This window comes from Mytilus trossulus, chromosome 2 (genome assembly GCF_036588685.1).
Source record: "Mytilus trossulus isolate FHL-02 chromosome 2, PNRI_Mtr1.1.1.hap1, whole genome shotgun sequence".
Taxonomy (NCBI): domain Eukaryota; kingdom Metazoa; phylum Mollusca; class Bivalvia; order Mytilida; family Mytilidae; genus Mytilus; species Mytilus trossulus.
In genome coordinates, this window is record NC_086374.1 from 8,899,371 (window position 1) to 8,914,959 (window position 15,589).

General features: G+C 31.5%; 1 protein-coding gene across 1 annotated transcript; it reads right to left on the bottom strand.

The window, feature by feature from the left end:
- Window positions 1-7,728: 7,728 nt before the first annotated feature.
- On the bottom strand, window positions 7,729-14,632 carry LOC134706436 (INO80 complex subunit C-like). Its single transcript, XM_063565360.1, has 5 exons — window positions 14,465-14,632; window positions 12,735-12,872; window positions 11,810-11,918; window positions 11,221-11,288; window positions 7,729-8,051 (listed from the first exon to the last, which is right to left on the bottom strand). The coding sequence occupies exons 1-5, from the start codon at window positions 14,549-14,551 to the stop codon at window positions 7,920-7,922; spliced, it is 534 nt and encodes a 177-aa protein (XP_063421430.1). The 5' UTR covers window positions 14,552-14,632; the 3' UTR covers window positions 7,729-7,919.
- Window positions 14,633-15,589: the final 957 nt, after the last annotated feature.

A 15,589-nucleotide genomic window follows, 5' to 3' on the forward strand; every position in this document is an offset into this window, starting at 1 on the left:
ATACCTTAACAAGGAATATTCCATTAATTTATATTTTAAGTTTTATGTGAATATCTTGTCTTACTGTTTTCATATTTACTGATTACTTTCTTATCAACTATTAGTTGTAAAAATCATTGACCTACCAACTTTTTTTGCAGAAACATTGAAGTATAAATATCATTTTTATGAAGTTTTTGTAAAATCTTTAAATCAACTTTTCAATTTTTGGTTATTTTGATGTCTTTTTCAAAATATATAAATGTCAAAAAACCTTGTATAAAGTAAAAGTATACTGCTAACCATCAATTTGTGTGGTAGATTCAAACTGACAAGCAATTTTATAGTTAATCGGGTATTATAATCTAAAGTTCATATTATTAGACCATTGAAGGACGATTATCAAAAAGCCAAAGTCTTAGAAAACACTTGTTTTACGCTTCGGATGTTGAAACCGATTTTGAGCGTTCTGCGGAAGATAAAGATAAAACGCTTTGAATGCACGAAATTTATTAAGTGTTATTTTCATTCATCATATTTCCAAGAATTTTAATAATCAGATCAATCATAATTCTACCCGTTATCTGAGACTGTTATAACACATAGTAGTCTCAGCCTTAATAAAACTGTTCTTTACATAGGGTCTGCGGAATATCATAGGTAAAAATTTCTTTGATTTGAACATGTCATAAAATTTCAATCAAAGTAAATCTGCACGCTATCATTAGCGCCAAGGTATCAATTTTATCAAAATAATTAATGCAAATATATTATAACCCCGACGTCCGCCTTTATTGACAGTAGAACTCCCTAGGGGTTATTGATGATCCTAGGATTATGACAACTTCAGACAAACATTCACAGGATGTGGGTGTCAATTTTAGAGCACTGCGCCACACCTCTTCCCTGCAACCCTTTACATTTATTTGCCATTCTAGATATTTTATGTGGAATCCTAGAAATAAATCTTCACTTAAAAAAAATAATGGAAAATTTAGAAGTATTAAATGAATTCATCTTAAATAACCACATCTGACTGAAATTATATACGTGTATCAAATTAGGTACAGACAAATGAATATGTCTCTGGTAATACATATATCTGGTCCATCAATGTTCGATTATATAAAAAAAGAAGATGTGGTATTATTGCCAATGAGACAACTATCTACAAATGACCAAAATGACACAAACATTAACAACTATAGCTCACCATACGGCCTTCAACAATAAACAGAGCCCATACTGCATAGTCAGCTATAAAAGGCCCGATAAGACAATGTAAAACAATTCAAACGAGAAAACTAGCGGCCTTATATTCTTTGTTGTTATTTTATACAAATATATGAAAAGAAAAAGAGACACTGCATCTAAATCTCAAATAAAAATTACAAAAGACAGTACCAATTAGGAGTTCTAATATCTTTTATTGTAAAAAGATATTAACAGTTCCGAAATAATTATAAAAGTATTCACATTTCAGAATTTATAAGTGCCAAAATTGAAAATTTCAACAAGTGCAGATGAACAAACGATTCCATATTTATTTTGCCTAAAACAAATAAAAGATGAAAACATACAGCGGCAGGTGTTTAATTAGGAACCATTACGTATAAACACTTCTATTGCTTTGAAATAATCAAAAGTGAAAGTCATTTTAGTAAATTCTTTCAGTGTTATTAAAATAATGAACATCATAAATAAACATCAGTCATATTAAAAAGGTGTAAATCTATTTCTTTGAAAATGAAGTTCATATTTGATTTTGTGTTCTCGTGGAATAACACGATTTATTTCTGAATCATATGTTATTATTTATTCAAAGGAAACGTGTTAATTGGTCTTTGGATGGATCTGTAAACGTCTTTGAAGGATCTTACGTTGAAGGCGTTTCTAATCTCTTCTGTTAATAAACGGGAATTCTCTTCACACGTGCAAGTCTCGTGCATAATTATAAAAGCTTGTTTTGTAAAACTTTGGTAAATAATATCACTTCTTGAATATACTTTAAAGACTTCGATAATTCGTTTATAAATTAGTTAATGGTCAAAATAAATTCAGAGATTTACATCTGATGTATTCCTTTTGTTTTATGGTGAACTTTCTAAAGTATCACTCGTTTTATGTTTATTAATTTGTAAGAAAATAAAAATAAAAGAATTCCTAAAGGGTTCCACTGAACCCGAAATCTAGTCTCTAATTGATGCTATGGTGTAAATAGTGGTGTTGACCACCAAGTGCTTAAGTCTATTTTCTCATAAAATCTTTAGATACAATTTCTTGACCCAGAATAAGCTTCTGTCAAACTTTCATAACATTTAAAAAAAACTTTAACCCAAAATTAGATCTTTTAAAATGCCTTAAAGTTCATGCCACCGACAATTACAACGATTGCAGACTCGACCATAAAAGTAAAGACAAATGATATTTTTTCTTAAAAATTCACATCTTGAGTAATTTTTTTCTGGTTGATTTCATATACAGCCAAAGTCAATGATAGTTATAAGTCGACTTAATAGATTTTCTAATTTTTGGTTGATAATATCTTTGTGGATCTTTTTTCTCAAACTTATGGTAAACCTCTTTATAATTGATTAAGATGACCGATCTATATCTCATACGTCAAGCGTCTATGAAATACATAAACAACACCACGCATTGACAGATCTTCAATCAACTTCTCTATTTGACCTGGTCACCTTGCTATTCTGTGGTTTCCCTACCGTCCTGCGGAATTTTAAGATGGTAATGGTTCACTTATAAACTTCATTTATCATTTGTAAATAATATTGGATGCGACGTTTTGATGCATGTTTGCAGACGACCATTCTTCCGGTCAGCTAGAAAAACAGAAAGACGATATACGGTTACATGTTTAAAGTTACATGTTCTTGTATTCGTAGTTTCTTTTAGAATATCACGTACAAAGATCGATAAAATGAAGTAATTTATGAATACAATAAATGATTGAAGGATTTGTATTCCATTTTGTTGTGCATGAAGGTCGGTTATAATTAGCTTTGCAGGAAATCACCTAAAATGTTCGATTCATTGGAACCGTTACAGAGTTACAACACGAAAGCAACACCAATCTGAGGTTGAACGGGGGGATTCATTGGAACCGTTACAGAGTTACCACACGAAAGCAACACCAAAATGTGGTTAACTCATCTTAATAAGGAGATTCCTTGGAAACATTAGAGTTACCACAGTCACAGTAAATTATATGTTTTGTAAACAACGGAATTTAATTGAAAGAATTCACCCGATGTTCAACTGGGCTACCACGACAGTCACGATAATAAGAAAGTTATGTTTGCTTATAAATCTTTTCAACTGAGACCTTTTTTTCTGTATTTAATTTTAAGGTTTTCAGTTGTTTTCTGTCAAATTTGTAATATGTATTTTTCGTTTATTGTTTTGCAAATTACCAAGCCGCCGACAGTTTCATATTTGGCTTTAATAGCTTACGCTATATGGGCAAACTGCTGCTCAGGCCACATCTCTGATAATGACTTTATTAAATTTGATAAAATATCTGTAAAGTTTGAAGATGTGATTTTTGAGGTGATTTAAATTAAGACTTAATACAAATATAGATAGAAGTACATCTTTAAACACAGTTTGTGAAATCGTAGACTTGAAAACATTATGAAAGGTGCAACTTGTTTCACAAAAGAAGCATAACCGACATTAAATGATGTCATCTTAACAAACAGAAACAAACGTACTCCAAAATACCACATATTTTAACTGTGGTTTGAGTGACGTCCATAACATCATTGCTGTACAAACAAAAAACTTTTAAAACATGCATTTACAGCTAGACGAGCGAATTTTTTTCATGCGTTCTAGAACAGTCAAATATTTCTCTAACAGTTGTAAGTAATGTCGACAATGTTAATGCCGGATTAAATCATATTTTTGCACTAAATTGTATATATAGTTGACAACCGCATACCAGTGAAAAAAGAATAACTGTATACAAACCAGCATCATTTATGAATACACATTTAAAGAGGCAATCCCATAATACAAGTTAGAGACAAATTTCACCCTAAAAAATTCCAACATATTTTGTAAAAGAAAAACGGGCAGACATATCGCCAACAACGAAACATTGTACCAAACTTAAGTTAAACATCAGTCTATAAGAAACTATTTTATAGAGCGTTGCTCTAGCGGTCGAACAAAGGTAGTCATTTAACACTATTCAGTGTATTGTGCAAATGATCTCTGCAACATTTTCTTGATCATTTATTGTGTCAAAATGATAATGGCAAAATAAATGATCAATCAAATGTTGCAGACATTTTAATAACTTTTTTTGTAAATGTAACCAAAGACCGTGGCAATGATAGTTTTGAATAATATTTTCATCCAAACAATAAAGACATTATACTAGAAGACAATTTTTCAAAACTACTAACCAACAGTTTAATTTGGGTTTATGTTTGTGTTGTTTATATTGTCTTGTTACTTTGCTAGGAATATGATTAGCTAATCAAAATTAATTTTGAATTTCAGTAGCCAAATTAGGCTGTTGTCTAATATATGCCCACATTTTTTTATTTTACTTTGAATAGACATACAGAGTTTTTTTTCTCGAGAAGTGGTTTGATTGCTTTCTTCTGGACAAACAATCTTCATTTCTCTGTATTCGCACACTTTTAAAAGATTTTTTTTCACATATATTCACGAAACAATCTTTATATTTCTATTTGGGACACGAAACATGAAACTTATAACGTGTGTTGTAAAGCATCAGCCTTCAGCAACACACCTGTACGAGATTGTTCCTTTTCAGATCAAACAAAAACAATCCATACCTCCCTTGTTTTCACTAAAAACTACTTTAAATATAAACAGACAGCTGAAGTGTGGCCTGTGTTAGAAACAATGTTAAAGTCAAGTGCTTGCAGACCTTCCAAATTCATCACACATTCTGGCATCAACAATGAAATATTGGAAAAATTATGCTGCATGTTAGTATGGAGAGATTAATTGTAAATTTAAATAATCAAAGGCACATGGAATACCATGCAATTACTTGCCCCATTGAAAGCAAGTCTTAAAATTTCCTAGATAACAACTTTTCATGCAAAAATGTCCAAACCGTGAATTTATTCAGTTATTTAAAAAAAAAATGATCGTTAATCCAAAAGCGGAATTAAATACTAGTAACTGTATAGTATACTGCACGTTAGTTCATGTTTTCCGATTGAAGTTTGAACTGAAAATTTGCGTTTTTTAAAGGTTTATCTTTATTGTTTTTATCTTTTAAGTAGCATTTATTTGGTTTATTTCATCCCTTGGGTTTTGTGGACATCGCAATCATGCACAAAGCTTTAGTTCTCTTGTATTTTCATTTTATAAATATTCAAACCGACAGAAATATTCTTTTACATTTGACCAATCATTCTGATATTTTGCAGGCTTGCAGACTTGTAAGCATTCCATTTAGAACCTTTTTCGTAATTTTCTGAGCTTTTAAATTTGAGATTTACTAATATAAACAAGGGGACTCTCATTGTTTTGTTTCTTGTTCAATTTCAAGTTTTGAATTTGAGCACTGATGGTTCATTTCAGGCTTTAAGATTTAAAAGACCGTATTAATATAAGTACAGTATAAATGATTGAGACCTTCTTTTTTTTTTATCTTTAAACAAATATTTATTCTGTATTCTCTTTTCTTAATTTCTTTGCTATTTTTTCGCTAAGTCATTTACAATTCGTCCATTGTTTTCTATTATATAATCAACCTCATCTAGATCCTCATATACACTCAGTGTAAAACAGTACATCGAACCTTGTCAGGACATAGAACAGTTTTCCCAGTTCTAGATCCATACACTCAGTGTAAAACAGTACATCGAACCTTGTCAGGACATAGAACAGTTTTCCCAGTTCAAGATCCTCATATACACTCAGTGTAAAACAGTACATCGAACCATGTCAGGACAGAGAACAGTTTTCCCAGTTCTAGATCATCATATACACTCAGTGTAAAACAGTACATCGAACCATGGCAGGAGAGAGAACAGTTTTCCCAGTTCTAGATTCTTATAAATAAAGACTTTGAATGGCTCGGAATGTGACTGTCCTGTATTGTGCATAGAAAAAGAAAAGCTATCACTTTATTTCACTGTGGGTAGAAACATAAAAGCTTACATTTTATTTCACTGTGCTTATTTTGCATAAGTGGTTTTTTGTTTTGTTACTAATGGTAGCCTAGACAACTTGCTTAGTCATATTTTGCGGCTTACTTGTTTTGTTTAAGGTAGATTGATGGTATACCGCCATCTTGTACAATCACAGTACAAAATCGGTCTAGTTATTTGCCTAAATCTGCAAATTTAGAGACAGATTTGCAATTCAATAGTTTGACAGTTATTTTCTATTTGAAGAAAACTTGTTAATTAATCGTATGTTCCAAAAAAAATTAATAAATATCATTTTTTTTGGTTTTAAAATATATTTTTTTCAAATGAGCCATTTAAGGGGAGATAACTCTTTTAGAACAAAATTTATACTGGACTAATAGGGAAATTTTTTATTTTCACTTTTAGCAAGAAAACAAGTTCGGTGACACCATGCTTTCTTTTTATTTCCTTAAAAAATATTATGAAAACTTTCTTCTCACAATTTATTTCAAAATTCTATCTCATAGAATTTTTTTTATGCACACTAATGTGTTTTTTCATGAACAAACTAACCAAATTTTGGCAATTTTCAACTACTCATTGCTTGAAAAATAGCACGGTGACCCATAAATTTTATTAAATTTTTGAAAAGAGCATAGTAAAATCTTCATTTTGGCAAGTTATAAAAAAATTCTGTCTCAAAAAATATATACTTATGATCTACCTTAAATGTCTTTTTGATCGAGTTGAGCCATTTCAATTGATATTTATAGTGTATCTTTTTAAGGATGTTATACCACTGTCTTAGGTCAGGGGCTCTCTATACTATACTATACTTAGTATAGAAAGCCCCTACTCAGCTTAGGGTGAATATGTGGCTTTTCCTGTTTGAATTGTTTTACACTAGTCATTGTGGGGCCTTTTATAGCTTGCTGTTTGATTTCAGACAAGGCTACGTGTTGATAACCCTAGTTTGACTTATAAATGTCAAATTTCGTCGTTATATGTACATAGTCCTTTATAAGGATGTATCTGGTTTAGTAATCAATAAAACAACTGGAGATTTACACCTTGTTACCTTTGTTGATACGAAATATGTAAAGTAACAAAAATACTGAACCCCAAGTCAAATTCAAATCGGAAAGTCCCTTTCAGATGACAAAATCAAAAGCTTAAACACATCAAACAAATGAAAATAACCGGTCATATTCCTAACTTTTGATGCAAGGAAAGTGATGTCCTTTAAAGAGCATTGAGCAAAATAAAAAAGAAAGGTCTTATGACTTACCTATGGTCATTGAGCCAGTACAGAGGGTTCTTGAAGCATAGCAATGACCATTGAGCCAAAAAATTGAGAACAACTTAACAATTCCAAACAGTGCTAAAAAATTAGGTCATAAACTTTAAAATGACAAGAGGAATCCATGTTCAATGAACTGGCAAAGTAAGGTAAAATAGTCACTGCAACAGAAATATAAAGGTACCATTATCCTTTGAGTTAAATTAAGGAAGATGTGTTTCTAATAGTAATAACAAATACATCAATGGTAAACAAATGTAGGAAAATTACAAAAAATGTATGATGCAGTAAATAACAAGATCAGAATTTGTTTGGTCTGCCATTTACTGAACTATGAAGATACATTCATATTAAGTTTTTGCACAGAGTGTTTACAGCAGTACACATTTTATTTCTTTTTATACATTGTATAGTTGGTTTTCACAATAACGTACTACAGCTGTTCAACACAATATCCCATTTCTTTTTCCACATTTGTACCATACAAAGTTTATTATTCAAGGCACAGGGGCATTAGCTTTCCTTAAAGCAAGGCAACCACTAACTAGATCACTGGGCATCATGCTTATTCTAGAATATTCTTCAGCAGTAGCATATCTAAGTTTGGTTTGTGGATCTGTGTAGCTTGCCTGAAAACATAAGACAAAATAAATATAGAATTGACTAATAAACTGCTGTCAAAGAAAGTATATGTCTCAAAGGGTGGTATAAAACCAATAAATCATAAAATAAAGAAAATGTGGTATTTTAAAAGTAGTATTAATCAATGAGCCAAAAACCTGTGGTATGAACTATCCTTCCAAAGACGAGAAGGTTAAAGCTTTGTTGAATGAATTATCCATCATAAGAAGAGAAGGTTAAAGCTTTGTTGAATGAATTATCCATCATAAGAAGAGAAGGTTAAAGCTTTGTCTTATGAAGTACCCTAGTACTATCTACACTCTCATTCCATCAGAGGAATATCAGGTACTTCTCATCTAAACAACAGGACAAATGTGCAGTCCTTTTATAATTGTGTATACTTTTTTATTATCAAAAGAATCTCGCACAAGAGTGCATACACCGAAATGTCTAGACTTCTTTATTAATCATTGATATTATGTTTATAGTCCTAAATATAAAGTTTTATTACAACTATCACATAAACTTAACATTAATCAAGAAAACTAAACATTGACCAATGAACCCTGAAAATGAGGTCAAGGTCAGCTGAACCATGCCAGACAGGCATGTACAGCTAACAATTCTTCCATACAACAAATACAGTTGACCAATTCTTCCATAAAACAAATACAGTTGACCTATTCTGTCGTTTGTTTATGTGTTACATATTTGTTTTTCGTTATTTTTTTTTATATTAATAAGGCCGTTAGTTTTCTTGTTTGAATTGTTTTACATTGTCTTATCAGAGCCTTTTATAGCTGACTATGAGGTATGGGCTTTGCTCATTGTTGAAGGCCATTCGGTGACCTATAGTTGTTAATGTCTGTGTCATTTTGGTCTCTTGTGGACAGTTATCTTATTGGCAATCATACCACATCTTCTTTTTTATAACTATTGCTTAGTTTAAGAAAAACAGACCATAACACAAAAACTAAACACTGAGCAATGAACCCTGAAAATGAGGTCAAGGTCACTAACCCTATATGTCAACTTTTTTGTTTAAAATATGTAGTACTTTCTAGTATGTTCTTTCTGAACAGGCTTGAACTAGTGTTTCTATACCTAAAGGCTATATTGCTTACACTATTTGTCAAAAGAAAATAATGAAGAGGTTCAAAGGGGTTTCTAAAAGGTAAGATGTCTAAATAAAGTATGTTGTTGGAACACTGTGTCATTGATGCTTATCCTTATGTCACGTGCTATTTATACAATTCATTTGCATAATTTTACCAGATATCTTAATTTTCTCTTAACTTTGTTCATGTAATCATGCATCAACTTTGTTTTGAAATTTCTTATTCAAAGATTTACAATTTAAAGAAAATAAATTTAAGTTTAACTACTTTTCTTTGAAGAACCTTCTTTCTATTGTGTATATTTATTTGTTTTGGCAAAATTTTCTTCTCTCCAAAGAAGAATACAAATTTAGGAACTGTGTTATATTTATAAATTTTGTTATGTTGTTTACATATTTTATCGGCAATTAGCTCAGTTAAGTTCAAATATTTGAAGGGATCTGAATTTTTGCATAGTTGTTGCTGTTTATCCAACTTGAGAAACTAGTCAGTCCATAGACCTCAGTGACATATTTCAAAGTTTGGATAATTACATTCTTTGATCATCCAAATATACATAACTTCTATTAATTAAATTCATAGAGCAATGCTTAAATATATTTCAGATTCTTTCTAAAGACATTAGATCAATACCTCCTTATCAAACAAACCTTTTTATGTGTGCCCATTCCAATCAGTACTAAAAGCTAAACATTTAAACTTTTTTTTAGGGATACAGTGAACATAATTTATCAATATAGATAGGCAAAGCAATTTTAATCCAGTTTGTAACTTTGACATTTAAAATCGAATTTAAAATTCATATATATTGGAAAAAACAATTTTACCAACATCATTTATCAACTCAAAAGAATACTCAATATATATATTATACAGAGAAGATATTATCTATAGGATACAAGAAGGATGGACACACTGATCACTGCTATATCAAGGGTACTGTATACAGAGAAGATATTATCTATCGGATACAAGAAGGATGGACACACTGATCACTGCTATATCAAGGGTACTGTATACAGAGAAGATATTATCTATCGGATACAAGAAGGATGGACACACTGATCACTGCTATATCAAGGGTACTGTATACAGAGAAGATATTATCTATCGGATACAAGAAAGATGGACACACTGATCACTGCTATATCAAGGGTACTGTATACAGAGAAGATATTATCTATCGGATACAAGAAGGATGGACACACTGATCACTGCTATATCAAGGGTACTGTATACAGAGAAGATATTATCTATCGGATACAAGAAGGATGGACACACTGATCACTGCTATATCAAGGGTACTGTATACAGAGAAGATATTATCTATCGGATACAAGAAGGATGGACACACTGATCACTGCTATATCAAGGGTACTGTATACAGAGAAGATATTATCTATCGGATACAAGAAGGATGGACACACTGATCACTGCTATATCAAGGGTACTGTATACAGAGAAGATATTATCTATCGGATACAAGAAGGATGGACACACTGATCACTGCTATATCAAGGGTACTGTATACAGAGAAGATATTATCTATCGGATACAAGAAGGATGGACACACTGATCACTGCTATATCAAGGGTACTGTATACAGAGAAGATATTATCTATCGGATACAAGAAGGATGGACACACTGATCACTGCTATATCAAGGGTACTGTATACAGAGAAGATATTATCTATCGGATACAAGAAGGATGGACACACTGATCACTGCTATATCAAGTGTACTGTACACTAAAGCAAACACAGTCTATCAAATGAACAAACCACTGATTGGGAAAACGATACAGAGTATATATATCACTATAAAGCAGAAGGATAGTCACTTATCACTTAAGGGACAGCAGAAAACAAGAGCAGACATTATTGTTTTCTCTCAATCAATTTATGATTTTTGAACATTGGTATACTAGTATAATACTACTGTAGCCTTTATCATCTACTACCTACTTTTTTCAAATTTTTGTGTGGATAGTTGCCCCATTGGCAATCATATCACATCTCCTGATTTTTATATCATTACAAGGATTTAATCAATACTTACAGCTAGTCCTGAGAGATCTGAGTATTTCTTAGCTGGTTTGAAAGATGGCGGAGCATCTATGGAGTTATCTGTAAAAGTATATGCATGAAAAACACGGAGGAACATCTATTCAATTATAAATTAACATGTATCAAATGAAGCCAATGACTTTGATCTCAGTTGCAGATAAATTTTTTAATTCATAGTAGCTATATATAATATTTGACCATGACAAAGATCTTAGATGAGACTTTTCATTTCTTACTCTTTTTACATAATTTGTATTGGTTTAATATCATTTAGTCCATGAGAATGATGGTAACAATGAAAATAGATGTTCTGTGGCTTAAAACATGTTTAAAACTCAATCAATAAGATGTTTATGATACTGTGTACTGGGGAATAAAGATGAATTCATTCCAATAAAATAGAAATAGTTTATGATTGATTTGATATTTTTCCAGCATACAATATCACTCAATAACAGATATAACTAAAGTTCCATAAAAACTAATTCTTCTGAACAAATTTTGAATTGCAATGAAAGGGAAGTAAGTCAATTTGTATGAAAAATATTCTGTATTCTATTAATTAATGGGAGATAACTCACATGTGACATCATCTGGTCTCCATGGTTGTGTTTTCTCTGTTGCAATGATTTGCTTCAGATTTTTCCAAACTCTTGTTTTCTTTGTTCCACTATTACCTACACAAGAATGCTGAAAAAAATTGTTAAACATATTACTTTACAATTAAAAAGAATTGATTTAATGGTCGATTCATAATTCTGACAATAGAATGTATACCAACAATGGCTATGTATATTGAATATTGACTTCAATATAATAGTTTGTGTTACTGTTTATAATGATTTTGATAATAATTCATTAAGCATTGCTGCCTCAACTTTCATTTGGCATAATATATCAAATGCATTTATGTGATGCATTTACTAACAAATTGTTTTGTTTTCTCCTTCATGGCCATGGAGCAGGGTTTCGAAATAGTTGTCAAACTGATATGTACTGATAGAAAGCATCTTTATAAAAAATATTATTGATTTAATGCAAGTAGTTCATATCAAACTACATAAAAATGTAACTTAAGTAGAAAAATTATCATTGAAAATAGTCAATTAATTTCAACCCTTAAAATAGTGGTCATATTTATATGTACTGATAGCAATGCAACTACATCAAATTTCATTGATCTAGAATCATAAGTAGTTCATATCAAACAAAACTTAACATAGGTTGACACTGCAGAGGCTGACACAGAGAAATCAATCCCTACCTTGCAGGCAAAAGTTGGCAGGTATGGGCAAGACAATTTTTGAATCATAACTCTAGATGTGTGAATACATAAACAGTAACAGTGTAAATGTGTTAACTTAAAACAGTAGCAATCTATTGACTATTTATTTTCATATATCCAACCAACAATATAACTGCATTGCTGAGTCCAGGAGATTCCTTATAATTCTTCTACTGAAAGTTCTATAACTTAAATATTTTTTTTCTAAATGAGTAACTTACCACAAAGTTTTTATTTTTAAACACAGGAATTTTATCCATACATTCTGAAGGTGCAGGGCTGTCCTCACGGCTGGCTGTAGGAGTCATCTCCTCCACTGGTTCAATCTTGACTGTCACTGGAGCTGCTGCTACAACTGGCTGTCATAAAAAAGGAATTAAATAGAGAGAAAAATGGCAAATGATAAAAGTTCAGGTGCAAACGATCATGATGATATAGCTTCCTGATTCAAACACAAAAAAAGATACCTTCCATGGAATATGCTGCTGAAAAATTACTGAAGGAGAAGGTGCATTTTAGAGCTTATTAAATTTAGGTTTAATTATTGTCAAGTAAAAAAAAGATTCCATAAATTTCCATTCTCAATTTTAATTCAGGGTTTTTCCATAATAATTTCTCCAAAGAAGATGAATTAATGTGAAACTATCCCAAAATAAATTTTTTTTCATCATTTTTTACTCAAGATCTTAGTTGCGTTGTATTTGTCTAGAAAATACCCCGTTACAATATACCAGATTTTGATTGGCTTATGTTTAGGGAATTTCAGTTTATTCAATCTTCTTCTTCTGTAAATTTATTATGTACGCAGCGTCAAATTTGTATGCTAAACATTCAAGAGATTTCTGTAGCAGTATAGTACATGTAGTACAAATGTGTATCTGAAGCTTTGCGAAAATTAAGAAGGTACTGCTGCAAATAGAGTATACCTGGTGAAGCATAGCAGACAAATGGCTGACAGGTTAAATTATTTTTTTTACTTTTTTGGGTCAACAAGGCTTCAATACAAAAGAATACATGTTGCTGTAGACAATATCTGCAACACTGAACAGTAATATAACGATTAAGACTATAAATCTATAAAATATATTTATAATTATAAATGATAGCTGAGAGGTAGTAAATAGTTATGACCTCTTGAAAGGATATTATTCTTTTTTTTCTTTGATGCCTTACATCCAAGCTGTATTAAAGGCGTCAAAGCAAAAAGTATATTGCTTATATGGGGACGAAGTCCCCGATTACAGTAGAAAATTCAATAAAAAAAAAAAAAAATCGGGAAAATTTCCCGATTTTTTCATTGTTCTAATGAACTCAAAATCGTTCATTTTTTTTTATGTCATGTTTTGAAATCCCGGACCTGTGCAGAAATCTACAATGTACTTCCTTTTTCCGGTCTCGTTTGTATGAAACTTTGAGTAAAAATATATTTATCAGTCTAGTATAAAATAGGAAGGAACGCGCAATACCAATTTCATTTTTAATAATTCCTTGATATGAAAAAACGTTACCTGATGATAGCGTTTCTTTGTTTACATTGCATATGACGTCATAATTTAAATAACGTCACAACTAAAATCACTAACAACAGAAACAAAATCTGAAAGTGTTACGGTATTTCCGTTTCTTTTTTTTTTAACAAATATTTAAGATACAAAAAAATAATTCAAACAGACTTCGTCCCCATTTACAGGTAATGACTGCCTCATATTAGCCTTTCAAGACATCATAAATACTTGGACTAGCTGAGAGGATGATAGCTAGATCAGATTGGTATCCTTCACCTTGTTTTCTCGGGTATTGATCTTCTCTGTCACCTCTCTCACCTATGTGTTATGATGTCTCTGTCTCTGATATATCATGTCATATCATATGGACATACAAAATGTATGCATGTGATCACAGTGCCTGAGTTTAGAAAGAAAGAGTCGACTGATTGTTATGATGGTATTACCGTGCTAGGGCGTCTCTTCTTGGAGGGAGTAACCATAGTAGGACTTATGCTTTTGGGCTTCAACTTTCTCCCTCTGCTACTACTCATCTTTCTTGTTTGTTTTTCTTTTTTATCCTAACTCATTTTTCCAAATAGATACAAAACCATTGTAAGGGAGACAACTGTTATCGACACATAAAACACGAAACCACAATCGATTAAGCACGCAGATTCCGGATTTACAGGTCTATTAACATCAGCTTTTAAATATATTCATGAACATTTTCTTATCAAAAGTTAACTTTTGATTGAGAAAAAAATATAAAATTTTCGAAACCATATTATGAATGATCAGGCTATTCTGTATCTGTGTAAGGAATTCCCTCCTTCAAAGGAGCACTTCTCAGTTTCAGAATCGGTTTAAAAGTTCACAATATACTATATATTTACAGGACTATATTTACAGGACTATATTTACAGGGGTCTTTGGTAAACAAAAAAGTAAAAATCTACGCCCGTGGGGTGAATGCTGGCTACATTCAATGGCCCTTTCGTTTGTTTGACGGTAGAGCTTTCAAAAGTTCATTTCTTTTGGTATGTAACGCATAGCACAGTTTTCTATTTATATACTCCACTTTGAAGCAGTTGTCCATGCATTTGCATCTACAGCCACATGCGCATAATAATCTACTTGGGTCTAAAATAAGCTGTTTATTTATTACTAAGCTGGTTAGGTTAAAGCATTTATCACAGTTTTTAATGCTACGAAGAAAGCAGTCTAATTATGTATTATGGTATACGAATATTATTCAGAGGTTTACAATCTAGAATAAAATGTTCAACAGTTTCTGAATTTTCGTTGCAGAGAAGACAAGTTGGATCTATTGAATTCTGGTTAAATGCAGCCTTATTGCTCTGCAGGTAATAAGTTCCTGTTAATAGCTTTAATTTTGGTTGTAGGCGGCTAATATCTTGTGCAGAGGTACCAACACTTGCCAGACATGGATGAATATTGTACCATAGAATATTATTTGCAGATAAATTGCGAAGAGAGCTGAATAATGATACTTTTGTCCTGAGTTGTTCATACCAAACGTTGTCCACTGCCTTCTTAACAATTGCTTTCCATCTGTATCTACTGACCGG